This window comes from Chlorocebus sabaeus, chromosome 26 (assembly GCF_047675955.1).
Source record: "Chlorocebus sabaeus isolate Y175 chromosome 26, mChlSab1.0.hap1, whole genome shotgun sequence".
NCBI lineage: Eukaryota > Metazoa > Chordata > Mammalia > Primates > Cercopithecidae > Chlorocebus > Chlorocebus sabaeus.
Window position 1 is genome coordinate 9583497 of NC_132929.1, and position 26898 is coordinate 9610394.

The 26898-nt window shown below is 44.1% G+C and overlaps 1 protein-coding gene across 4 annotated transcripts in view; it reads left to right on the forward strand.

Annotated features, from left to right (window-relative positions):
* RYR3 (ryanodine receptor 3) overlaps positions 1 to 26898 on the forward strand; it is a 551601-nt gene that overhangs the window by 485823 nt on the left and 38880 nt on the right. For all 4 annotated transcript variants that reach the window (XM_073012013.1, XM_073012015.1, XM_073012014.1 and 1 more), the window contains exons 70-84: positions 7532 to 7702; positions 8027 to 8086; positions 9590 to 9721; positions 10191 to 10303; positions 13912 to 14008; positions 15621 to 15727; positions 16762 to 16813; positions 17755 to 17811; positions 19429 to 19528; positions 19682 to 19761; positions 21654 to 21730; positions 24243 to 24316; positions 24902 to 24919; positions 25325 to 25405; positions 25849 to 25937. In XM_073012013.1, the coding sequence (XP_072868114.1) occupies positions 7532 to 7702; positions 8027 to 8086; positions 9590 to 9721; positions 10191 to 10303; positions 13912 to 14008; positions 15621 to 15727; positions 16762 to 16813; positions 17755 to 17811; positions 19429 to 19528; positions 19682 to 19761; positions 21654 to 21730; positions 24243 to 24316; positions 24902 to 24919; positions 25325 to 25405; positions 25849 to 25937 (1308 nt within the window). The remainder of the gene's footprint in view (positions 1 to 7531; positions 7703 to 8026; positions 8087 to 9589; positions 9722 to 10190; positions 10304 to 13911; positions 14009 to 15620; positions 15728 to 16761; positions 16814 to 17754; positions 17812 to 19428; positions 19529 to 19681; positions 19762 to 21653; positions 21731 to 24242; positions 24317 to 24901; positions 24920 to 25324; positions 25406 to 25848; positions 25938 to 26898) is intronic.

The following is a 26898-nucleotide window of genomic DNA, read 5'->3' on the forward strand; positions in this document are numbered from 1 at the left end:
TATACACTTTTAGTATGCATTGCTGGATAAAGTTTGACAGACAAAATTACGTACACACAAAGTAGAGCAATCATCTTCATGAGGAATCTTTGCTGCAGAGGGATCCTTTGTACTTTAGTTTTATTTGATTTTCCAAAATTCATTTTGCATTTGTCTTTTGGTAAACACATCTACTGTCATATGATGTAGATGAGGTTGGGTTTTTTCACATCCACCTTTCTGGGACAGCTAGCTTATCTTAAGTTGCCTCTGCAGGTCTTCTTACAGATATCACAGCCTCTTCTTTGATTCACCTACCTACAGAAAGTCAGTAAATCCCAGACAGATTCCATACTTCCTTTTTTTTCTTTTTTTTAATTTTTTGAGATGGAGTCTCACTCTGTTGCCCAACTGGAGTGCAGTGGCATGATCTCAGCTCTCTGTGACCTCCCCCTCCCAGGTTCAAGCAATTCTCCTGCCTCAGCGTCCCAAATAGCTGGAGCTGCAGGCACATGTCACCACACCCGGCTAATTTTTGTATTTTTAGTAGAGATGTGGAGTTTCGCCACGTTGGCCAGGGTGGTCTCGAACTCCTGACCTCAAGTGATCCACCTGCCTCGTCCTCCCAGAGTGCTGGGATTACAGGCATGAGCGACAGCTCCTGGCCCGATCTTCAAACTGGGGTAGATTCAATGGCTCAGGACTGAACCAGATTGTCAGGGAACAATCCCAAAGGAATGGAAATGACTCTGATACCAGGACTTGGATCCTGGATGAGCAGAAATGGCAAAGACATCTCAAACCTCTGGTAATGAATGAATGCTCAAGGTCCTTGGGTTTACGTTTGGAAAAAGATGAGGTAACAGAAAATGGCATTTCAAAACCCACCTACTAACAAACTAACTTGACATTTTGTTCATTCACATCACCGAATGAGGAAAAGGGGGTGTTTGTTTCTTGACAAAGGATGGTCATTTTCAGAAGGTGGGCCTCTTCCTTGCTGGTCCGGTTAGTCTGTAGAGGCAAAGTCTTTTGTTTCATTTCTATTGTTGTCATATGCCAGTTATTTCTGAGCCACATGGGATAGGGTCAAAATTACAATGTAATGAATGGAAGAGAGGACACTCCCTAGATGTTGAATAATATTTGCCATGGTCCTCAGGGTAACAAGTGTTCATGTTGTTCTTATTGCCTGAGTTGAGACACGGTGTAGTGGTAAATACACCAGAACGTGAAAGGAAGCTAAGTCTTCCCCCGGCCCAGCTGTTGGCTGGAGCTACACCTTGCATCATTCACTTAACTCCTCTGGGTCCCAGTTTTCCAATCTGCAGAATGGGGTTGAGCTCACTACCTGACTTCTCCCAGCTCTACTAAGATGTTCTGATTTAAAGTCAGTTTCAACAGTATCTCTAGGATAGAATAATATTTGAGAAATGTAGTGCATTATTTCTGACAGAGAGATACCATGCCTCCAATAAGCAGTAACTCATAGGCATTTCTGGTATTTTTTGGATGTGGAACTACATACTGAGGGGTTAGGGGAGGAATATTCTTCCTCATCAGTTGACTCCCTATTGCGTCTGCCTTCCCGCAATTAGATGTTCTCTCTACTACCTGATCTGAACAGTGACCTGTATTTGCTTTTATCTCCACTCTTAACTGAATTCTGGTGTTGTAAAAATGAAGTTAGCCTCAGTGCATATGGCAGGCTTTGTGGAGCTATGTGTATGTGAACGCCCTGTGCCACACACACCACATATGCCATTGCGAATGGAAAGGCAGTGGAGAAAATACACAGTGAGCCTGCCTCGCTGTTACTACTTGATGAGTCGAAGGTCAGTTCAAAGATAACGTTATTTTTCTGGGGCAGTCAAAGCAGATTTTGCTTGTGAGAGCTCATTGTATATTTTGTGTATATAACACCAGTTGGCGAATGTATGTTAAGCTAAATGTAACTAAGCTGAGCAGGTGTTTTTTGTTTGGTTTTGAAACTTCTTTTGTTTCTGGAAAAATGACAGCAGCTTCCTCGGAAGGGAGTGGTAAGTTAGAATGTGTTCAGCCCAAGAAATGCCAATTCCTTGACCAAGGTTATAAACAATAAAATTAAAAAAAGTGTCGTGATGCAGGAAATATTAGAGTGCCTCATAGTTCAGAGCCACTCCACTCTGTGAAGCGTGATTTCAGTGGATCGAAAAAGGACAGGAAATACTTTAGAAGCTATCTTTGAGTTTTTCAAGGGCATTCACACTTACATGTGTGAGTGAATTTTCTTGCTCATTCTCCCTCTTTCATTCCTTCCCCTACCACCTTTCTCTTTTTTTTTTTTTTTTGAGACGGAGTCTCGCTCTGTCGCCCAGGCTGGAGTGCAGTGGCGCGATCTCGGCTCACTGCAAGCTCCGCCTCCCGGGTTCACGCCATTCTCCTGCCTCAGCCTCCCGAGTAGCTGGGACTACAGGCGCCCGCCACCTCGCCCAGCTAATTTTTTGTATTTTTAGTAGAGACGGGGTTTCACCGTGTTAGCCAGGATGGTCTCAATCTCCTGACCTCATGATCTGCCCACCTCGGCCTCCCAAAGTGCTGGGATTACAAGCGTGAGCCACCGCACCCGGCCTTCCCTTTTGTTTTTATTCCCTTTGTTCTTTCACTTCTGCTGTGTACTCACAGGCATGTGTGCATACTCTGTCTCTCTCTCTCATAAACGTGCACACGGGAACGCACACTCATCCTCTTCCTCTCCCCTCCCCCCCGTTTCACCCTTCCCCTTTTCTCCCACCTTCCCCTCCCTTCTCTCCACCTCTGCCTCTTTCCACCATTTCTTCCTTCCCTCCTGCCCTCCTCTCACTCTATCTCTTGCTTCTCATTCTCAGACCAACTGACAGAAAGTCTTCTTTTCCTCTGTCTAATGTTGGGTTGACTTGTCATTGCTTCAGTTACCTTCTCAGTGGGACAAGAGCTTCCCATGGCCCGGGCTTGCCTTTGTTCAGAATTCTGCCTGACACTGGCTCTCCCTGTGCCGTCACCTTGTGATGTGTCCCCAAAGTCACTTACCCCACAAAAGCCTGTGTCTGTCTTTTAAGTTCTACACACAAAATCAACTGTCTGATTATAAGCTAACTACTGGTGATAGTTTATGATGTAAGCGTGGGGAGATGAAACGATTTTGAAGGTATAGGAATCTGTAAATTCCTATTAAGAAAATAAAACATGGGCCGGTGTGGTGGCTCATACCTGTAATCCCAGTACTTTAGGAAGCTAAGGACGGAGGATCACTTGAGGCCAAGAGTTCAGTAAGAGCCTGGGCAATGTAGTGAAACCCTGTCTCTTAAGAAAAAAAAAAAAAAAAAAAAAAGGAAGAAAGTGAAAGAAAATAAAATGTTTCTACCACCAATTTTTTAAAAGCATTTCATTAGAAAATTGCAATGAGTTAACTAATCTTAGCAATATGTGACAGAACAAATAAAATTAGAATCTGTAGCCCCAACCAAAGGTATGTTTAAAGGTTGTAACACAAAAGGGAAACGCTCCATCTTTTCAGTTTTTTGGTGATCATGAATTACTTTGGATATTCCTAGACTACTTTCTGTTAATAAATCTTCCTTTTTCCTTTTTTTTTTTTTTTTTTAAGACACAGTGTCCCTCTGTTGCCCAGTCTGGAATGCAGTGGTGTGATCATAGCTCACTGCAACCTCGAACTCTTGAGCTCAAGTGATCCTCCTGCCTCAGTATCCCTAGTAGCTGGGACTATAGCACACACCACCACACCCAGCTGAATTTTTTTTTTTTTTTTTTTTTTTTTTGGTAAAGACAGTGGCTATGTTGCCCAGGCTGGTCTCAAATTCCTAGCTTCAAGTGATCTTCCCACCTCGGCCTCCCAAAGTTCTGGGATTACAGGCATGAGCTAGTGTGTCTGGCCTACACTACCTTCTTTTAACATAAGCACAAGCATTGCCCCTTAGCTCAGTTCTCCCCTCTCTGTAGCCACAGATGTGCTGGAATTGCTAATGTGGTAGGTAGAAGGAAGAAAGAAAATTGGGCTCTTTGGTTACGTGACCGATTGTCTATAGCCCACCCAGCTGAAAGGAGGGAGGTAGAAGGGCAGAGACTTCAGATTTGGCCACCTACAAGAACACTCTAGATCTAAAGACCAGCCTGGGTTGGGTCTGAGTGCCACACGCTCTGGAAGGCTGCTTCTGGGTTGACCTTACCTGAGAAGTAGATTACTTGGTCTGGATGTAAGTCCTTTGACCAAATTAACCTCCATCCTAACCTCCCACTCACTCTTCATGTCATGCTCAACTGGCTTCCAGAAGCATTGAGTTTCCGTTGTGTTGGCTGAGAAATGGGGGCTAAGAAGCTATAACTAACATATAGTGCCTTATGCCTTAGAGCCCTGCTTTTACTGACTGACTCTTCTCCTTGTTTCTTTTCTTTTGTCTTTCCACACAGGCCATGCAAGTAAAGGTACAGGTCAAATGCATGACGTGTCTTTTCTGTCCTAGTATTAGAGATGCCAGGCTCTGGCCCCCTCTGCACTGTGATCACCATGGGGGTGGTACAGAATGGATTTTCCCGCCTGGAGGTCCCCCAGGCCTGCTCCAGGGAAGACAACTGCCTGTCAAAGAGTGAATGTAGGCCTACCCACCCTTGGAATGGGGAAGCCGGGGAAGCCAGCCAAGCCTCACCCTAACCGAGGTCTCCTTGCTATCTCTGCTCCCTTCTCCAGCTGCCCTCTCGGCAGCCACCACACTAACAGAGATAGGGATGACTGACAGGGCTTGAGAACCCACTACTCCTCATGGTGCTACCCAGGGTCAGAGTCCTATTTTTTATTAGTGGTCTCAGCCCTTTCACACTGTAGATGTCCTGCCTCCTGTATAAGGCTCCCATGATTCAAAGAGAGTCTTCCAAAGACTACCCTGAGAGAATTTCCCAGTTACAGTTTCAGGTTATAACTGAACATTTTCTCTTCGTCTTAATGAATGTGTGTCAGCTACCATTCTCCCAAACCCTCCGCGCTACACTAGGCAGTGAAGAAGTGGAGATGCACAGGAACCAGGGCACATGCAGCTCTTAGGAAGGGAAGATGGAGCCCAGGCGAGATAGACTTGCATCTGCATAGCTCAGAGGCTTGCTGTGTGATCTTGGAAAACTTGCTTAACTTCCCTGAGCAATCCCAGTCTCATTTACAAAACTGGTTAATATTTCAGGGGTTTGGGGAGAATCATAGGTGTTTTATGTAGCAGGCACATTGGAGTCGCATTGCATATGCAGCATTTATGGTTAGAAGAACATGAGCTCGGCCCAATCAAATAGAGAGTGAGCAGGAAAGAATTTAGATTGTGTAATCAAATCCACATAGTCACACTTTTGAGCGTATTTGTTCGATTGCATACTGTGTATTACCATTTATATTTTACATGTATACATACGTGATATCACATAGTTTATCTACATGTAACAAGGTTCTATGTTTTATGGATGATTTGAAACATTTTCAAGCATAATGTAGACTATAAATGAGTTTTTCCCTGAGTCGCAGCCTTTAGAATTTGAAACCTGGTGGTAGAATGGTGAGGAGCTCCACGAGCACTCAGCCAACGATAGTCGGCACACGCACAGTCTGTGTGTGGGGCAGCTTTCCCTTCCTGCTGTTTTCTGGAACACCAGGAGCCTCCTTCTCTTAACCCCATTTCTTTCCCTCCGTTTATACTTCTTACTGCCCCTCCCGCTGCTGTCCAGGGGCTGACTGGTGTTTTGGAGCACTGGACACAAGGTACCCCTGCAACCAATAGAATTTTCTGGCAATGTTTGGCCAGACTGGGGTTCTGCTGGCCAGGGATTTTGCTGTGGTTTTTGTGATACTGTGATGCAATCACCTGAAAGTGCAGCCACCACAAGTGCTGAAAGAATTGACACTCTTCTTGAGAGTGTCCTTTAATAATTTTGAAACTCTTTTGCCCTTTGGAAAGCAATTTAAAGAGATTAGTCCCAATACAATGTTAATTCTGACCCTACTCTTCTCTTCCAAAAGCCTTTTCCCATAAAATGAATTCTGCCCAAGCCCATGAGGACCAGGTCTTGCATGCCAGTTCCAGGGGAGGCATCTGGCGTGCTCTCAGAGCCTGTATCTGTATGTCATGATAAACCACAGTGCTGCCCCCTCATTGCTGCAAACACTCCATGGCACCTCATAGCACAAAACTTTGGTGAGCACCACTTCCTTCTTTCCTGGAGTCCCTGACTTGCTTCTGGCTACCCAGGCTTCCCCGCTTCCTGCAGGTGCCCACTGAGGCCCAGTCCTGCAAGCACGTACCACATGAGTGGCTCTGCTTCTCTGGAACCTGGAATCATGAAAACTGAGTCACTGCAGAGCCTTGTCTCCTTGAATCCACCTGGACCCACCATGTGATTTCCCTGTGCTGGAGATGCTGAGGGTTCTCAGTGGGTTGCTTAGGGCTGCTATTGTGGCATAGCCCAGTGCATTGGATTCCTCTCTTTTTTTTTTCCAACGTTTTGTTGTTGTTGTTGTTGAGACTGAGTCTTGCTCTGTTGCCCAGGCTGGAGTGCAATGGCGTGATCGCATCTCACTGCAACCTCTGCCTCCTGGGTTCAAGCGATTCTCCTGCCTCAGCCTCCTGAGTAGCTGGGATTACAGGCATGCACCACCACACCCACTAACTTCTGTATGTTTAGTGGAGATGGCGTTTTGCCATGTTACCCAGGCTGGTCTCAAACTCCTGACCTCAGGTGATCCACCAGCCTCGGCCTCCCAAAGTGCTGGAATTACAGGTGTGAGCCCCTGCACCTGGCCTGGATTCCTCTCTCAAACCCACAACTTCACTGAGTGAACTGTCTCTGAAAAGGATGAGAAAGCATAAGCCAAAGATGGGTATGAGCTTCCATGGATTGAGGAGTTCCTTTCTTTCCTGTCTGCAGTGTTTCTCCTAACTTTCCTTCAGCTGGATTCCAAAGCAGCCCTACTTTTAGATTTTCCTTTTCCTGTAAGAATTTGCATTGGCTCGTGGTGGGGAGGCTACGTGAGGTGCTCCAAAACACCAGCTTCAGCTTTGGAAACACAGAGCAATTATTCTGTGCTGGATGCTCTTTCACATTTTTAGTGATTTCCCCAGCATCAGAATTCTCAGAACTTTTCTGGGGCCATTTTTGTCAGTTACCAAATCATTCTTTTTGTAGAACACCAGTTCACTTGTTCAGTCCAGAAGTGAGTGAGCAAAGACCATAGGCATCTGTGATGTGTGTGGAGTTATGTGGTTCTGTGTGCATGCGCGGAAGGAGTAGGTATCTGTGATGCGTGTTGAGTTACGTGGTTCTGTGTGCATGCGCGGAAGGAGAAGGCTCAGGGCTATGGCTGGTCTTTTATGGCTACCTAATTCGTCTTTGTTCAACACACTCTTTTCACTGTCCTTTGAAGTGTAGTAAGGCCCAGCCTATACTGACAGGGCCACAAGGAGGCAGGCTGCCTCTGACAGGAGGCCGTTCCTTTGGGAGAATCACTGAGCCCCTCTCTGTTTATTTCAACATCATCTCCTAGTCTGGAGGACAAGACCAGGAGCGGAAGAAGACAAAGCGGCGGGGAGACTTGTATTCCATCCAGACCTCCCTCATCGTGGCTGCACTCAAGAAAATGCTGCCCATTGGTTTGAATATGTGTACTCCAGGCGACCAGGAGCTGATCTCCCTCGCAAAATCACGATACGGCCATGTAAGCTGCCTGCCTGGGCTGAATGTGTGATCCAGGTGGTGTCGTGATAGGCGTTCGGCCCCTGAAGCGTTAGTCCTCCTCCTCTGGGGGGCGGGGAGCAGATGAGCAGAAACTAATGTGTATGGATGCAACATGCCCTCATCTTTAAAACTGGTTTGGAAGTCAGTGTGTACCCAATGGGACAAATCTCTGTAATGTTTTTTCTTTAGTTCTTCTAATAAAGATCCCAGCAAAACTATGCATTGACTCTCCACACATCCCCGTATGCTACTTGACAGTTCCATGGTGATCTCCAGGAATAAAATGTGACATCTCTTTCCACAGAGGGACACAGATGAAGAGGTCAGAGAACATCTGCGGAACAACTTGCACTTGCAGGAAAAGGTGATGACTCGGGACGGCAGCGAGAACTTACATGGGCTTTCCTTCCGGCTGGAGGCTTCTGGCTTTTCACTTCCTTTACTCATGCTTCTTATATGTTCCAAAAACAGTTTTGGGGTATTTGTGTTTAATTGGTAGGACTAGTTCTCTCTTTTTATAATTATTGTTTTAAAAATTTACTGGTACATAAACCGCCCTTAATTTTGGGGTTGTTTTGCCCTTAATGTTTGTGCTTAGCTATTACAAAGAGCATGCAAAGAGGCGTCCAATGAAGCATCTATTCCAATTTCCCATTATGTGAATGTCAGGCCACAGCAGCGGGGTGGAGATTAGGTCTCAGAATTTGCTGACCGTAAGTCTTGTTAAACAGTGCAGTGGACACCTGGGGGAAGTTTTAGCACCTCCTGCTCTAAAGAGATTTTGAAACAAAATAATTTTGTGTCTAGTTGGTACAATAAAAAAATATAATTTTCATTTTAAAGGCTATTTGAGATGTTTTAAAGCCTGTGAATCTGAATTACTCTTTCCTCAAATATATTATGCCCTGAGATAGAGAACTAAGCCAACACAGAAAGTCTTTCCTTTCTACCCCAAACATATAGGAATGGTGGATAAAATATACTAGGGGGAAAAAAAAAAAAGGCCATAAAAAGAATTCTGAAGGGCCGGAAAAAAAAAATCTTAGGAGCTTGGTTTTTTAATAAGTGTAAAGGAAGAGGAGTGTGGGACCTAATTACCCTAATTACCCACACTATGCATAAATACAGAGCAAGAAACTTCCATAAAGTTAGCCTTGAACCAGTAAAACCCACAAATATTCCACAGAGAAACCCGTTAAACCACTTGGAGAGCCTCCACCTCCAAAAATATAAGCTGAGATGCCAATAGGTAAAATTCCTCCTGAAGACAAGCTCATATTCTTTTTAAATTACAAAGAGCACATCAGGAAATCTATTAGAAAGTCAGCATATGAAACAAAGAGAAGAATTCAACCATAAGGAGCTATGAAAGATACATCAATGTAAATATAATTAAAACATTTAAAGAGATATAAAGGAAATAATGGAACCCATAAAGCAATAATTGGATGTTATATTTTTAAAAAGGAGAAGGGGAGATGGGTTTGAAAAAAGACTTTATAGTCATTATAAAAGTAAAAAGTAATCGTTGAAATTAAAAACCTAATAAATGGGTTAAAAATAGGCTACACATAGCTGAAATAAGAATTCATAAATTAGAAAAGTGCTTTAAGGAAATCATCCAAAATGCAACACAGAGAGATGACGAGATAGAAAATATGACAGAAGCATTAAGAGACGTAGGAGTTAGAATGAGAAGTTCCTATACAGTATCTATAGTGTTCCAGAAGATAACTGAGAAAATGAAAGTGAAGCCATAATAGAAGGAGAGTCTTGACTCCTACGGAACCATGGTAGGACCAAAAGGCTTCTTCAGTATAAGAGGTATAGGAAATTCCTCATCTTAGGAGTATGCTTCAATTTTCAGTCTGATGACCCAGCTGTAAAATGGCAACTGAACCTCTACAAGGATGTTCTGAAGAGTGAAGAACCTTTCAATCCAGAAAAGACAGTAGAGCGTGTGCAGAGAATTTCAGCAGCTGTCTTCCACCTGGAACAGGTAAGGAGCATCTGCCCTGAGGGATGGGGAAGCAGAAACACCCTGGACAGTACAAAGCTCCTCTCCACACTCAGCTCTCAGGTACAAGTGCCCTCATAACACTGAGAAAACAAGGACCAAGGATCATCCCGGATCACCCCCACGTGCCATCTCGATGCCCTGTGATAGCAGACCTCTCCATTATTTCCCCTGCCAGTGTTTTGTGTGCATTCTTGCCATTAGCTCAGATGCCCTATTTAAGTTCCCTACCATTAGTTAAGCTGCTATTAGGCAGTAAAGGACTAAAATTGGGAGAAAGAGGAACACCTAAGACTTTCACAACCGAAATACCTGCTCCTGGGTGCATTTTGCTAACTACAGTTGAGAAGCCAAAATTCTTCCAGAATGAAGAAGTCTGGGCTACAGGTGACTAGCTCCTGCCACCAGAAGATCAGCCTAATGTGCACCAACCCATGTGATCTCTTCTCAGGTGGAACAGCCTTTGAGGTCCAAGAAGGCCGTCTGGCACAAACTGCTATCAAAGCAACGGAAACGGGCAGTGGTGGCCTGCTTCAGGATGGCCCCTCTCTACAACCTGCCCAGGCAAGTATTTTGTCTTTTTTTTTCCTGGCATGTAAGCCAGCGATGGGAATGGAGGTATCCTCCCACAGCTGTGCTCTCTCACTCTTAATCCAAGGAATAGAAATTGGAATCCTTGGCCTATGGAGCTAGTGCAGTCTGCATAGTATAAGGGCCTGTCTAAGACAATCAAGCATAAAAACTGAAACCAGATGAGACTCTCTAGAGCCCATTCCTGTCAGGTCCACCATCTGTACCCTAAAGTCAGCCAAGTAAGCATATGGAAGTACACTGCTTTTGCTGAGGTGGGATTCTTGGTTAGCATGTAAAGGCTTCTGGAAAAAAAAGAAACTTTTCAGAAACATTTTACCCCAAATTCCATCAACAGGTCCAATGGTATTTCTCTGCTCAGGCACTTGACACTAAAATCACCATTTCCTCAGCAGGTACAGAAATGTAACTTGAACATCTTTTAGTACAGTGTACTAGCTGTCAAAATATAGAAAGGCTGGAGATGTCTCAAGAGGCTTGCCAGAGGCGCAATGCCTTTGGGTGTTTTAGCTTATACTTTGAAGTAAAATATATTTGAAGCTTTTTCTGAAAAGTTTGGGACATATCCTTGTCAATAGAGGGACTAGTATCAGTGACAGACTGGCCCAGAGTTGACCACCCAGACTGATTCAGTGTCTTTGGTGATATGGTATCCTGTCCTCAGACTCATTGCAGAGTGGGTGTGGTCGACTCTTCAGTCAATTAAAAAAGCTAGTAATTGAATATCAGCCTCTGTTTCATTGACTTATCAAATCAGGAGGAATATTCTCACCTGCTCAGGGAAAATAAGCTGGCTTAGACAAGTGTATACTCTGAAGCTTATGTGAATCAATGTGTTTCTTTGGAATATCAGATAAAGGGCTGTTTCTATGCTTGACATTTTGTTTTCATCAAATTGTGGATCTTGGCCATCATTTGTCCAGAGTAGCCTATAACCTCATCCTGAGCCAACTGACCACCTGGGCTTTCTTAGTTAGGGTCTTTGAAGATAGTTAAGAATGATGGTCTCGGCCGGGCGCAGTGGCTTACTCCTGTAATCCTCACACTTTGGGAGGCTGAGGCGGGCGGATCACTTGAGGTCAGGAGATTGAGACCAGCCTGACCAACATGGTGAAACCCTGTCTCTACTAAAAATACAAAAAAAAAGCTTAACCAAGCATGGTGGCGCGCGCCTGTAATCCCAGCTACTTGGGAGGCTGAGGCAGGAGAATCGCTTGAACCCGGGAGGCGGAGCTTGCAGTGAGCCGAGGTCGCGCCACTGCATTCCAGTCTGGACAACAGAGTGAGACTCCATCTCAAAAAAAAAAAAATCAATCAGGCTTGGTGGTGGGAGCCTGTAATCCCAGCTACTCAGGAGGCCGAAGCAGGAGAATTGCTTGAACCCGGGAGGTGTAGGTTGCAGTAAACTGAGATAGCGCTATTGCACTCCAGCCCGGGCAACAGAACGAGACTCTGTCTCAAAAAAAAAAAAAAAGAATCACGGTCTCTGAGACACATACCTGCTCCAACAGATCTCTTTCAAGAGAACAGATTACTATCTTTGGAAGAGAATGAGGCACCACCAATCAAGTAGAATTCCTGAATGAAAAGCTAAGAAACAAGCTCAAGCAGTCCTGGGCATTAAGGCTGCTGAAGTCCTGACAGAAAAGTGAGATTCATAGCCTGTTAGAAAAAGCAAAAGTGCATAGAATTTGTGTTTGTTTTCTGGAAGTGTCAAAACATCAGAAAGTGTTTCCTTCCCTAGCTGGTTGAGATTTCTACCTGACATTGTGCTGAGGTGGCCTGCAAAAGAGCCCAGCTCTAAAGCACATGTCTCTAGGACCAGAACAGTAGGCAGAAATTACATCTCTCAAAAACAAACATTTTTTTTCTAAATCCACTGAAGATATTAGTACCATCCTTACATATCTGGGCTACACTTTCAGTAGTTTTACTCTGTATGGGTAAGAGTCAGTCACATTCACTGTGTCCTTCATGAAGCATGAGCGTCCCTAACCCAGTTATTTTAGAGGAGCTGCTGTGGGTGATCTCTCCAGCATGGAGGACTGTAAGTAGATTTCATAACAACAGAGAAGCTGGTGATGGAGACAACTTCTCTTCTCCACCTTGTGATCCTCTAACTACGTAGAATCTCCCAAACTAAAGGGCTAAAGGGATTTATTTTATTATGTGGAAACTTTCTCTGATGCTAGTTTTTAAAAGAAAACTTGTATGCTTCTCTCCAGACACAAAATTAATAATTTCTTCCTGAGCACCTTTCAACAAGTTTGGCTGGAAAAGGTTAATGAAAAAACTCAGTATGACAGGCTTATACCCATTTTAATGGTAATGTAACCTGTGGAGAGACCTGCTCATTCTCTGCACACTCCTCCTTAATTGCCCATGATTTAACGTTACCATAAAAACATGAATTTTGTACAATTTTCAGGAAGAATTCTGATTGGTCAGATGTGAAGAAAGATGGCAAGGGCTGTGTTCTACCAAAAACCATGACCAGGGCTTAATGACTCTGGTGTTGACTTTTGTCTTCCTCTCGTCTCCTTCCCTCCTCACCACTGTCCTCGCATTTTGTAAGCGCTTGGCTGCTTTTGCTTTGCAGTGGCTAATGCTCCCAGAAGTCAGTCCTGGCTTATCGGGAGTGGCTCGTGCCGGTTCTTCAGTGCACCCACATACCAGGGACATAACTCGAATCCATGAGGCACACAGAAAATATGCCAATGACGTAACGTGCTTAAACCTTGCCTTGTTAAGTAGAAGCTGGAGCACCTTACCAGTGTGGTTACTTGGAGAATGAAAAGAAGCCACACTTTGTTATTTTGGTATCTCTAAGATGAAACCACTGATCATCCGTATGACTTAGATTGGATCACCCACCTAGAAGGGTGATCAGCCTAAAGGAATACCGAAATTGCCATAGGAAGCAAATACTTCAGGACTGCTACTTGGCCTCATGATTGATTTCTCACTGGAGAGGAAATGTGATAAAGACCCTATGAGGGCCGGGCGCGGTGGCTCACACCTGTAATCCCAGCACTTTGGGAGGCCGAGACGGGCGGATCACAAGGTCAGGAGATCGAGACCATCCTGGCTAACATAGTGAAACCCCGTCTCTACTAAAAAAATACAAAAAAAATTAGCCAGGCGTGGTGGCGGGCGCCTGTAGTCCCAGCTACTCGGGAGGCTGAGGCAGGAGAATGGCATGAACCCGGGAGGCGGAGCTTGCAGTGAGCCAAGATCGCGCCACTGTACTCCAGCCTGGGCGACAGAGCGAGACTCCGTCTCAAAAAAAAAAAAAAAAAAAAAAAAAAAGACCCTATGAGAACAGAGTAGGATTACGAATAACTGCCATGTCTTGCTAACCACTGTCATTTTCAGAAGATGCTCTAATATTCAAGACTCGTCATGTTAGAGGGTTCTGGTTTCTTTGAAGTGAGCTCTGTGGTATGCTACTGGCTACCCTGACCAATCAGAAGATAAGAATTGTACAAAAGTCTGTCCTGCTTACTAACCATTAACTGCCCAAACTAAAAGAACAAGTTCCATGGATCGCTCTTGACCTCCCTCTCACCCCTTCCGCTCAGGCACCGCTCTATTAACCTCTTCCTCCATGGCTATCAGAGATTTTGGATAGAAACAGAGGAGTATTCCTTTGAAGAGAAACTAGTACAGGATTTGGCTGTAAGTACTGACTGCCCTGGGAGCAGATATGGGTGTGGTTGGATTTGATTTCTGAATTCACGGGTGTGGTTGTAACAGTTAAACGTTCACAAGGAATCGTGCGTATACATTTGAAAAGCACTAACTGTGTAAATGCTCAGGGGAGGCCCTGCTAATGGTCGTAGGAGTCAGAGGATGAATATTCCCTCGGAGGCGCTAATACTATCATCCTCATCCTCATCGTCGCTGTTAACAACTAATATTTCTTGAAATGCGCAGCCATGTCATGGGGGGTTCATGCTAAGTGAAGTTTTGAGCACCATTGGTTGCAGGAGGCCACCCCAGCCATAGCCCCACATTCCTACTCAGTAGCTGTGCTTTGAGGAAGGTGCATCTAAATACTCTTCCTGCATCTTACATTTCTATATTTGGTCTTTCAGAAAATTTGGCATGCCTTGTCTCCAACAGACTTCATGCTCTAAAGTCACTTAAAATGACACATGACGGGGAAACTTACTGCAGAGGTGCCACAGAGCCTCATTCTGGTTCAGAGAGAAAATAAACCCTCCTTCTCTCTGGCCAGCCTGTGGTTCTTTTTCTCCTTCTCCCACGAACCTTTTTCTCTCATCACTCACTCTCTCCGTTCATCTTGTCCTGTGTTTCTGACAGTCACTCTTTTCTGAATGTCTTTCTATCGTCCCCTGTCACCCTCTGTTTCTTTCCTCCTTTTTTAAAGCCTTTTCCTATTGTTTTCCTTCCCTTTGTCTTTATGTCTTTCATTCTTCTCATATATTCCTGTTGGTGAGAAAGACACTCGTTGTTTTTCTCAGTTTCTTGATGAGTGTGAAGGTGAAAATGAGCGTCATTTCAGCCCTCTACTTCCTCTGAACCACTCACACAACCCTTGTAGTTCTCACCAATTTACCAAATACGGTCCACCCTGCTGGCTCTGCCACTGCTAGAAAATTCACTTTTACCTCTGACATTAGCTGCTATTTCTCTTTCCATGAAAGGTGATAAAGAAAAGACCTGATAAAGGGAGAAGGGCAAGGCCGGCCGCTCCAGGATGGCAGCTCTCGGGAGCAGCAAGAATTTTAGAATCAAGAGTTAGGTTAGGAAAGAGAAATGTTTTGCTGGGTTGAATCTAGACGAGTATTAGACCCAAAATGGCCCCACTGCTTTGTAACTCTTGTCCCCACCTCCATGTCGAGCCCAGCTCTTCAAAAGAAATGTCAGCTGTTGGCCTGAGAGAGCCAGTCTCTCAGGTGACTCGGTGGGGTTTTCCTCCTGAACTCAGGTGCCCAGAGCTTGCATGAGAGGTCAGCTGATTGGGATCTGTAGCTATTCCCTTTATGGGCAGCCTTTTGCTTTTTATTTTGTTTTAACCTGAAATTGGAATGTTTCTTTGATTGGCTGTAAAAATAAAAAATAGATATACATATATACACATATATCTCAAACCTCGCACCTTTAGGGCTTCTATCCTGAAATAAATAGATGACGTAGTGGTTTTGTTTTGTGCTTTAGTCTGATGCACTCTATGCCTTGCGCTTTACCTTCTCTTTGTTCGCATGCAGTCACGTGGCACGAGATTAAATTCATTTCTAAAACCTATCTGTGTTGGTTTGTGTAGAAATCTCCAAAGGTGGAAGAGGAGGAGGAGGAAGAGACCGAAAAACAACCTGACCCACTGCATCAGATCATTCTCTATTTTAGCCGCAACGCTCTCACGGAGAGGAGGTCAGAACCACCGGATCACCTGCTTCTCCCATGCACTAGGGATACTTGTGTCCACTCCTAACCTTCCTCTCTCAGACGGCAGTGGGTGGAAAGGGGAAGCCAGATTTGAGCAGCCCTCCTTGCTGCCTTATATGTGGCCATCGAGATATGTCTAGGGAGCCAGGCGCGGTGGCTCACGCCTATAATCCCAGCACTTTAAGAGGCCAAGGTGGGTGGACCGTCTGAGGTCAGGAGTTCGAGGCCAGCCTGACCAACATGGTAAAACACTGTCTCTACTGAAACTACAAAATTAGCCAGGCATGGTGGTGCACGCCTGTAATCCCAGCTACTCAGGAGGCTGAGGCAGGACAGTCGCTTGAACCCGGGAATCAGAGGCTGCCATTGCATTCCAGCCTGGGCAACAAGAGCGAAACTCCGTCTCCAGAAAAAAAGATATGTCTAGGGAAACTACATCAAGCCACAGCCTGCTCTTCATAATGTCAGACACGGAGCTGAAGATTAAACAGCCTAAAACTGTTGCCATGAATCAGTTAATCTCTGAATTCCGTGTTAAGCCAATGCTGGTTCACATTTTCAGAGTGGTTTCTAAGAATCAGAGTTGGGGAAGGGATTTTCTGATTAATTCACTAGTACTTATAATTTGAAATTTATATGACTCTTAGTCTTTCTTGTGGGGTCCAAAGAGTAGCCTGCTAAGGCCGGGCACGGTGCCTCATGCCTGTAATTCCAGCACTTTGGGAGGCCAAGGCAGGTGAATCACTTGAAGCAGGAGTTTGAGACCAGCCTGGCCAATATGGTGAAACCCTGTTTCTACTCAAAATACAAAAAAATTAGCTGGGTGTGGTGGCAGGTGCCTGTCATCCCAGCTACTGGGAAGGTTGAGGCAGGAGAATCGCTTGAATCCAGGGGGTGGAGGTTGCAGTGAGCCGAGATCGCACCATTGCACTCCAGCCTGGGGCACAAGAGCAAAACTATGTCTCAAAAAAAAAAAAAAAAAAAAGTAGCCTGCTAAATATTTCCTCCATTCTTTCCAGCAAATTGGAAGACGACCCTTTGTACACCTCCTATTCCAGCATGATGGCTAAGGTACACCCAGGTTTTCTGCCCATTGTCTCTGTCTTTCTGTCTCCCTTAGACTTCTTTAGATGCATGAAAATTATCATGTTGCATAGCAGGCCTGGGACTTTGTCATGACGTAGGTTTCAGGCATTGCACAATTCATGTGCATAAAGATGGTATTAGTAAACCACTGTCTTCCTAAGGAAACCTTGAAGCTTTGCAGAAACAATGAGTGCTGGTGGATAGGTTCACACTGACATTTCTAAAGCCAGCTAAATGGGGCTTAGGCATACAGACTACCCTTGTGTTTTCACTCAATGTTCAGGATACATCAGACAGTTCAAACACATCCACAGGTGAAGGTTAGAAACTAGAGAGAGCTCCCGGTGTTCTGGAAGAGACAGTGTGACCAGAGATGTTCTGTGTCACCTAGAAAGATGGTGACCTCTGGAATGCTGAGTGAATAAGGGAAATTTTCGTGTCAGGCAGAAAGAATGTGTTGGGGTATAGGAGCACCTATTTGTTGATCTAGCTGTACCACAGGGCCCCAGTGGGAAGAGGCACTTTAGGATTCACATCCTAGGTGATGTGTCTCTAATCTTCTTGCCACGCCCTTGGGGCTGTATCTAGGAAGTGGCAGCTCCCTGCCTTCCTGTCTCCCATTTACACCGGAACTTTACTAAGGAAGGAGGGTTCAAGTCTGTGGTTAAACCAGCTAGGTCGCCATTGATGATGTGAGCTCCGTGTTCTCATTTCTCATTTATGAACTCTATGGTAACTGCAAAGATGGCATTTACGGTAGAAATGTTGCCCAGCAGTGGCCACAATGTTCCTGGTTTTACACAGTGCTGAGGTCCTGAGGTGCCTGTGAATTACATGCTGTCCCCTGCCCTTGCAGAGTTGTGTTTATTAGATTCACCTTTAATTTGGTTGTCTGTCTTCTCCCTTCCCTGCTCCCTGAAATCCAGAGTTGTCAAAGTGGTGAGGATGAAGAAGAAGATGAAGACAAGGAGAAAACATTCGAAGTAAGTTCTCATGAAGGTTAAAAACAGAGCCACCCTCCAAGGCCAACAGGCCAGGCCTTCAGAGGCAGGGGCTGACATTAGCGTAAGTGGCTCGCCCACCAGGAGTGTGTGAGTTGGCAAATCTGCCTTAATAAAGCACACCCATTAGCTGTGGTTGTCCTGTCTGTCTGCCCATGAAAAGGTAGCAGGTAGTATGCCTGTCAGCAAACCACTAGCTTTGTTCTTGTGGGAAATTTTACTCAATGACTGTAGTAACGGGCCATAGAAGGACAAACTGAAACATCTGAAATGAAAAAAAATCAGAAAAATGAAAATCAAGTCAAGCGTGGTGGCTCACACCTGTAATCCCAGCACTTTGGGAGGCCAGGGGAGGGAAGATCACTTGAGCTTAGAAGTTCAAGACCAGCCTGGGCAACACAGGGAGACCTAACTCATCTATACAAAAATTTAAAAGTTAGCTGGGTACGGTAGGGTGCTCCTATAGTCCCAGCTGCTCAGGAGGCTGAAGTAGAAGGATAGCTTGAGCCCAAGTATTTGAGGCTGCAGTGAGTTCTGATTGTACCACTGCACTCCAGGCTGGGCGACAGAGTAACATCCGGTCTCAAAATAAATAAATAAATAAAATAAGATTAAAAAATCAGAGGAATGGAGATACTTGAATGGTTTTTGCACTATTATTCTATAAATGCAAGTTGATAGTGATTTTTATTTTGAGGCAGTAAAGGACCCTGAAATTCTCAAGATTAAACTACATTAGGTTACTTGTACTCTTTTGTAGACAAAGTACATGACAAAACACAGCAGAAGTAAATGACTATAATTACAGTCTGGAAACCTTTGACATTCACATAACCCATGTCTGGTAGAAAGTGTGCGGTGGCTCACGCCTGCAATCCTAGCACTTTGGGAGGCCAAGGGGGGGTGGATCACCTGATGTCAGGAGTTCAAGACCAGCCTGACACTCCAGCCTGGGGCACGAGCAAAACTCTGTCTCAAAAATTGGCCTGGCCAACATGACGAAACCCCATCTCTACTAAAAATACAAAATTAGCTGGTTGTGGTGGCACACGACTGTAATCCCAGCTACTGGGGAGGCTAAGGTAGGAGAATCGTTTGAACCCAGGAGGTGGAGTTTGCAGTGAGCTGAGATTACACCACTGCACTCCAGCCTGGGAGACAGAACGAGACTCCGTCTCCAAAAAAAAAAACAAGGAAGTGTTAGCTGTGGTCTGAGCATTCCAGATAAGTGAGCATTTCCTGCGTTCAGCCAGAAATACTCAAATTGACCCCTCAGCAGGTTTCCCTATGTAACAGAACATTGAAAACAAACACATTTTCATGTCGGGTTGCTTCCCACAATTAAGGTATCCAAAAGGAATGAACTGCGTTTTCTATCAGTACAAAAAATGGAAAATATATCATCAAAATAAGAGTGATGGGTAGACAGGTTTAGAAAGCTGGGTAGTGTCTGGAAATAAACTTCAGAGGTCTGCTTTATCCAAGTTGATGTGTGTTGCCTTCCTTAGGTAACTGGAAAATTCCCTCTCACCTCACTATGGGTGAATTCCCTGGTGGTGGGTAGAAACCAGTCTTTCCCTGTGATTTTTTTGCCCCCAGGAGAAGGAGATGGAGAAGCAGAAAACCCTGTATCAGCAAGCTCGGCTGCATGAGCGTGGTGCCGCGGAGATGGTCCTTCAGATGATAAGCGCTAGCAAAGGTGATTTCCCTAGTTTCTGGATGGACCCATGTAACTTCCACAAAGATATCATGCTGTAACATAAAGCCATTATTAAAGAGCCCTGCTAAGGCCCAGTAGGCATGATTTACCATCTGTTTCCTTAGTGATTCAATCGAATCTTCACCATGGCAGGTGAGATGAGCCCCATGGTGGTTGAGACTCTGAAGCTGGGGATCGCCATTCTGAACGGAGGCAATGCTGGTGTGCAACAGGTAATGGGAACTTGCGGCATCTGGGCAGACTCCCGGGGTATTCCCATTTGACACCCGTCATGCTTCAGGGAAGAGGAGTTGACTAGGGGTACACCCAGAATCACTTAGCTGGCATTTGTCCTTAGTGGCCAGTTATATCAGAGTAGCTGGAAACACAACCAGGGCTGGGAGTCTACAGGCATATGTGTCTTTAATAAAGAGGTTTTACCCAGGATTAAGTATAAAAAACATTTAGTTTTTCATCAGTAGATAGCTTTCTGCATAAATATTCTCTAGAAAAATGTCCTGAGAGTTAGGTTTTTACTTTAGCCCTTTATTTTCACTTATTAGCTGCCTTTATATGAGCAAGGAGCCTCAGCAGTTAAGTGGAGTTGATAAACTCATAAACCTGTTATTCGGCCAGGCGCGGTGGCTCAAGCCTGTAATCCCAGCACTTTGGGAGGCCGAGACGGGTGGATCCCGAGGTCAGGAGATCGAGACCATCCTGGCTAACACGGTGAAACCCCGTCTCTACTAAAAAATACAAAAAACTAGCCGGGTGAGGTGGTGGGTGCCTGTAGTCCCAGCTACTCAGGAGGCTGAGGCAGGAGAATGGCGTAAACCCGGGAGGCGGAGCTTGCAGTGAGCTGAGATCCGGCCATCGCACTCCAGCCTGGGCGACAGAGCGAGACTCCGTCTCAGGAAAAAAAAAAAACAAACCTGTTATTCATTCATTCATTCTTTCATTGAGCAACTCTTTACTGGCTGATGACCATGCCAGGCTCTGCTGCAAAGGCTGAGGGTGTAGCAGTGAGTAATACAAATAAAAACTCCTGCCATCGTGCAGCCTACACTCTAGTGAGCATTAAATGCAACAACACATAGAAGCATACAACCAAGTATCTGACACATGGTATTCCTTCAACAATCTGAATTGGAACAGGCTGCAGAAGACAGGAACGCGCCCGTGTTTCTCAGGCCCTCCGGGTTCTGGTTAAGGGCATCTGTGTGTACAAGGAAGTGAAATTTCTTTTTTGTTTGTTTGTTTACCTTGACTTAAATTCTGAGTGCCATTTTCTGTTTGTTTTTTTTTTATTATTATACTTTAAGTTCTAGGGTACATGTGCACAACGTGCAGGTTTGTTACATATATATACATGTGACATGTTGGTGTGCTGCACCCATTAACTCATCATTTACATTAGGTATATCTCCTAATGCTATCCCTCTCCAAACAGACCCTTGGCATTCATGAGGGTTATATCCCAGGGCCTGTGAGAGTCTTCACATTCACAACTACCATTGTTGCATATAGCTTTTCCCAGTCTTTAACTCATCCCCCCACAATTTCTCCAATTTTTCATTTAAAACTGTCATTTTCTAAGTTATCCTTCACTTTTTGTTTCTACCACCTACCGCTAGCTGTCAGTTGACTTTCTTACGGCGCCTTTTGTTTATTTTTTAAAAAACAAAATTTTTATTATGTCAGACAAAGTTCCTACCTTCCAGTAAGAGAACACAGGAAACAAGGCCTCATTGTGAAAGAAATACTGAGCTTTCCGTGAGGCTCCTCACTGGCTAAGCTCCTTGCTCCTGTGTGCCAAATTCATAGCATGAGCTATTCAGATTATAACTCAGCTTCATGATACATGATACATAACTGTATCACGGCCTTGGTGCTGGCTCCCAAATAGAAGGGACCTCAAACAGTAGGTCTATGAATGTCTTTTCTTCCCTAGAAGAAACGCCAGTGGGCCTTTATAAAATATACAAGATCTACCCCAAGGGACTCTGATTCCCTATGTAGAGGGTCCAACTCAGTGTGGCTGGAGATTTCTCCATCAGGATTAGGAGGGTCAGCTCTATGGCATAACTTTCATGACTTTTCCCTTTACAACGTGTCTCCCTTGCAGAAAATGCTAGATTACCTAAAGGAGAAAAAGGATGCTGGATTCTTTCAAAGCCTTTCTGGTCTTATGCAGTCTTGCAGGTAAATGCGGGAAAACTACCACAGCATTTAAAAAACTCTTCCCTCTAAGGATAGGTGGCAAGGGAAGGGGAGCACAAAATATACTGGCCTACCATAGAATTCTGGAGAGAGGAGTCACCTACTTTAGAAAGCTGAGAGAGTAGGTGTTGTTCCTCCAGTCTTCAGGATTACAATTCAACTAGCCTTCAGAGGGGAAAATGGGATTGCCATTAGCCACGTACCCACGCTCCCTCACTGGCGTTGTGTGTAATCTCCTTTCCTTACCTCCATTTTTATGTTGCTCTCCCAGGAGGCTCAGTGTGCACATTGAGTTTCTCCTCAAACATGTATGCCCATAAAAGTCAAACCAGAAAAGAATGGAAAAGCGGGGGGATTCCTGACCATGACTCAAGGCTATGTTTTATTAAAGCCACTAGGTACTTTGTTCATCTTATCTTAACAGTTCTTTGAGCTCGAACGTGTGTTAGGGTGGTATGTATTTTGACACATCCATTTTGACAGGGGTACATCCTGGCATGGGACCATTTTGACATAGCCTAAAAAACAAGGCTTTGAACTTTCCATTTATATGATTAAGCTGTTTAAGCCACCCCTCATGGCTGAACGGCTGACACATAAATGATATATAACCAAGAGTCATAGGTCATGATACTTGCTCAATTCAGAGATGAGCCAGAATCTATCTAAGAAAAGTGTCAACCTATTGTCTAAGATTCATATGTATTTGGATAGTCTGCAAATAATTGTAAAAGAAATTAAACTTTTAATTACCTAGCTCATGTACCTCCAATTATGCTTTCCATTTAAAAATTTGGAGGATGGACATCCTTTCTTTTGGTGGACTATATACTTTTGCTAACCATATTTCACTGGGTAAAATATCGTAACCCGGGCAGTAGGGAGTGTATCTGAGCTGCAGGATAATTCTTTATTCTCAGCTCTGTGGGGCTTCTTCCCCACCAACAGTTTATTCATTTATTATCTCTCTCAGGAAAACAAAACGGAGTATTTCCAGGCCTGACTCTCTGAGGCTAAAATAGTACGTATGAACTCAGAGATGGCAAAAATCAAAGCAACTCAACTTCATATTGCTCATAAAATTATCCATTTACTTTCTAAGAGTTCTCTCAGTATCCTGTAATCCTTAATATTTCTAAACTCATGTATAATGACAGTTTGGAGAGACAGGTGATACACGCTTAGATGCCAACTGAGTTCTAACAGAAGTTTTAAGATGTCTTACTGCTGGGTTTTGTATGATGATGAAAACAATATATGTTTTTAAAATATTTAAGCAGTAGGGAAATTAAAACATTCAAAATGGGCATTTAGGAATGGAGTAAGGATCAGAAATGTGTGTTGCACAGATTCACATTCAAAACTGCTGCTTCAGAGCAACTATGTCCAAATGGTGTTTCCCATGTTTTCCTCCCCTGGCAGCTAAACCACAGTAGAAGGATAGCTTTGTGTTGATGAGCAGGCCCTTTTGCCAGCAGAATCTGGGGGAAAAAAAACAAACAAAAATGGCAATAGAGATTTCACTGTTTACCTAAATCATTTTTACCTAAGTGATGAAATTAGGTAAATGGAATTTACCTAAATCACAAAACATGCGATTCCTTAAAAAGAAAACAGGAATGCCAGATATTTCTCCGTGGCTTTGCCCAGTGGTAGAGGGAAAGCTAAGTTTTGCAGAGTCTTAATGGACTTAGCCATAAACTTTCCTGAGAGCGATATTCTATGTTCTATGAAACCTTTCAGATTGAGGAGTAAGTTAGACTCTGTCAGTAAAATGGAATGAGCCCCACTTAGAAATAACATGATCATACAGTGGCTTCATCACCAAGCTTTGTGGTTGCACTAAGGCTTCCTGGCTAAGTAAAATTTGGCAGTGGCTGTGACTGGGAAGGTTGCAGGGAGGAGGGACAAAAATGAAGGGCAACTTGTCATAGGTTCAGGAACACCTGGAGACACCATTGCCTATGGAAAGTGGAACCTCAGCTTCTATAGGCTTTTGCATGTTGTAGAATCATAAAAGGGTGTGGCCCTTTGAAATCTGGAAGTTTGTAGCTTGTCCTGAGCTCTGGAAACCAAAATTCCATGTGATTCTCAGAGAAAGTAGGTAAAGGTGGGAGGCAAACATGAATCAACGCAGTTTAGAGTAAACTTTCCCTCGAGAAATCTTCAAAACAAATGATTCCTTCTTTATTTGGAAAATCTTTCTAAACCTTCAAAAGAAAAGACTCAAACTGGACAGACAATGAGAGTCACCGTAAGTGTTCGTGACCCCTCTACCTGTATGTAACAAAGTCTGTGAGCTACAAGCACCTAAGACAACGCTGCTCGGCACAAAACCAAGGAATCATTAGACTTTCAACCACCCTGGAATGTGTTAGTTTATTTATGATAACACAGGGGCGGGATATTCTTAGTCAATAGATACACTAACGTTAGAAATCTGCTTTCCCAGTGTGCATAGCCCTGAACCTTGTTTCTTTCTGTCTATTAAAAGTGTCCTTGATTTGAATGCATTTGAGAGGCAGAATAAAGCTGAAGGCCTGGGGATGGTGACTGAAGAAGGAACACGTAAGTAACAGTAAATGTGAAGGTCATTCTCTTCCTGATTAAAATCTTTTTTTTTTTTTTTTTTTTTTTTTTTTTTTTTTTTTCCCCAGGCAGAGTTTCGCTCTTGTTGCTCAGGCTGGACTGCAGTGGCGCGATCTCAGCTCACTGCAATCTCTGTCTCCTGGGTTCAGGCAATTCTCCTGCCTCAGCCTCCCGAGGAGCTGGGATTACAGGCATCCGCCACTATATCCAGCGAATTTTTTGCATTTTTAGTAGAGGTGGCGTTTCATCATGTTGGCCAGGCTGGTCTTGAACTCCTGACCTCAGGTGATCCACCCCACCTTGGCCTCCCATAGTGCTGGAATTACAGGCGTGAGCCCCGCACCCAGCTGTTTAAAATCTTAATTACCTATTTCTAGTCAGAGCTTATGTCTGCTTAATATGCAGGGACTTGCTCTGTTTCAGCAAAATGTTTCCAAAAGTAGCTTTAATAAAGCTATCATCTAGGATAGATGTGTTCACATAGCCAGTTTTAACTAAAGACAGTTTATCATGATGTTTACAGTTTTCTTACTTTGTATTCTTCAATTTTTCTCTCATTACCAGTCATTGTTCGTGAACGTGGTAAGTTTCAGTTTCTGGCCTGAGTTCCTACCATGTGTGTGAATCCTAGGCGATCTCATTTAATTGCCTCAGCACAGAAACATTTTAGGCTTGGTGGTTGCATGTTGAGTTGAACTCAGCAGTTTGGTGCTTAATTAAAGAAGTGTCTTCCATCTGTAAAGCATGGGTTATGGACCGTGAGCCATTTACTCTCCTTACCCAGTTGTCTTCATTACAAATGCATTTGTTGGGCATCGTGCTCTGCAGCCTCAGCTCAGTTTAATCGGGCTTTTCACCATTCATCCAGAGTTCCTTTTCCAAACCATTCTGACATAACTCCTTTATCATCTGTGTAGTCACCTGCATTAGAAAGTATTCTCTGTTGAGAAGCCAAACCGATGCTCATCGACATTTTATGTTTTCAAGGTGAAAAAGTACTCCAGAATGACGAGTTCACGCGTGATCTCTTTAGATTCCTACAGTTACTTTGTGAGGGACATAACAGTGGTGAGTGGAACAGATTGATCTGCCAAGGAAACAGCACTCAGGGACAAAACTAAAATTCCATTCAGTAGGCCCCCATTTGATGCAACTGGTTGTTAACTCCAGGACATCAGTTAATGCATTCCTCAATAAGAAACTATGTAAATATCATGGCTAGTGATATTTAGTGCCACCAAGGCTAAGCTGCTTCCAGAATCTTTAGATGAGAAATCTAAATACCCAGCCCTTTCCATCTAGCCCGTTGGGGCCCATTAAGTCCAGTTTCTGGTGTCAGGTTGGGGGGTCCTCAGAGCAGAGCTCTGCCCTACAGGGTCTGCCATGATCCAAACATGGTATTCCTGTAAGCCTTTTCACACAGACTGTCTTATCTGAGCTCAGCTGAGAGGGCATGCCTGGCCCCCTTGGCATGGCAGGGACAAGCTCTGACCCAGCACTGGTGCTCTCAGACTTTCAGAACTTCCTGCGGACTCAGATGGGTAACACCACCACCGTGAATGTCATCATCAGCACTGTGGACTACCTTCTGCGTCTGCAGGTGAGTGGGAGGGCCTTGGACAATGGGACCTCTCACCTTTGCTTCCAAAAGATAAACACAGTTACACAGGGTCAGGGACAGCCCAGGATACAGTCGGACCCCCATAAGAAAGGCGTTGTAATGTATATCCACAGATGCATGGGAAGTCCAGCGTCCAAAGAGTACATTTGAAGACAGAAGTGGGAGATGTGGTTAAACACCAAATCATCTGTTATAAAATGCTGGTTTACTTTAGTTTTGCCAGTGAAAACCGATCTATGGTGCTATAAAACAATCAAGAGCGATAAGACAACCAAAAGCTCTGAAATAACCTGTGAATGAGAACAGATTTCACTAGAAAAAAAGACTTACACGAGATGATAGGAATAGGATGAGTTTACAAGTTCATGTTGAGAAGTCAGATGGTTTGTTTCAAGGGAGTCCAAATTATGTTGAGAAAATCTATACAAACGTATTAACAAAAAGAGATTTTTTTTTTTTCCTCTTTGCTGATTCCTCATCCTGGTTCTGCCACTTCCTGGTTTGTAACCTAGAGCAATCTATTTAACGTGCCTGTGTTCCAGTTTTTTCATCAGTAAAAGGGGTAGGACCTATGCCACAGGGTGGTAGTAAAGATTGAGAGGTTGAATACAGGTATACCTCATTTTATTGCAGTTGATTTGATTGTGCTTCACAGATGCTGTGTGTTTTACAAATCGAAGGTTTGTAGTAACCCTGCATCAGGCAAGTCTATCTGCCGTTTTACCAACAGCACGTACTGACTTGGTGTCTCTGTCACATTTTGATGATTCTCACAATATTTCAGACTTTTCACTATTATGCGTGTAAGGTGATCAGTGATCTTCGATGTTACTATCGTAATTGTTTTGGGGTGCCATGAAATATGCCCATGTAAGACAGCAAACTTAATCAATGTTGCATGTGTTCTGACCACTCCACCAACTGTTCCCCCTCCTCCTCA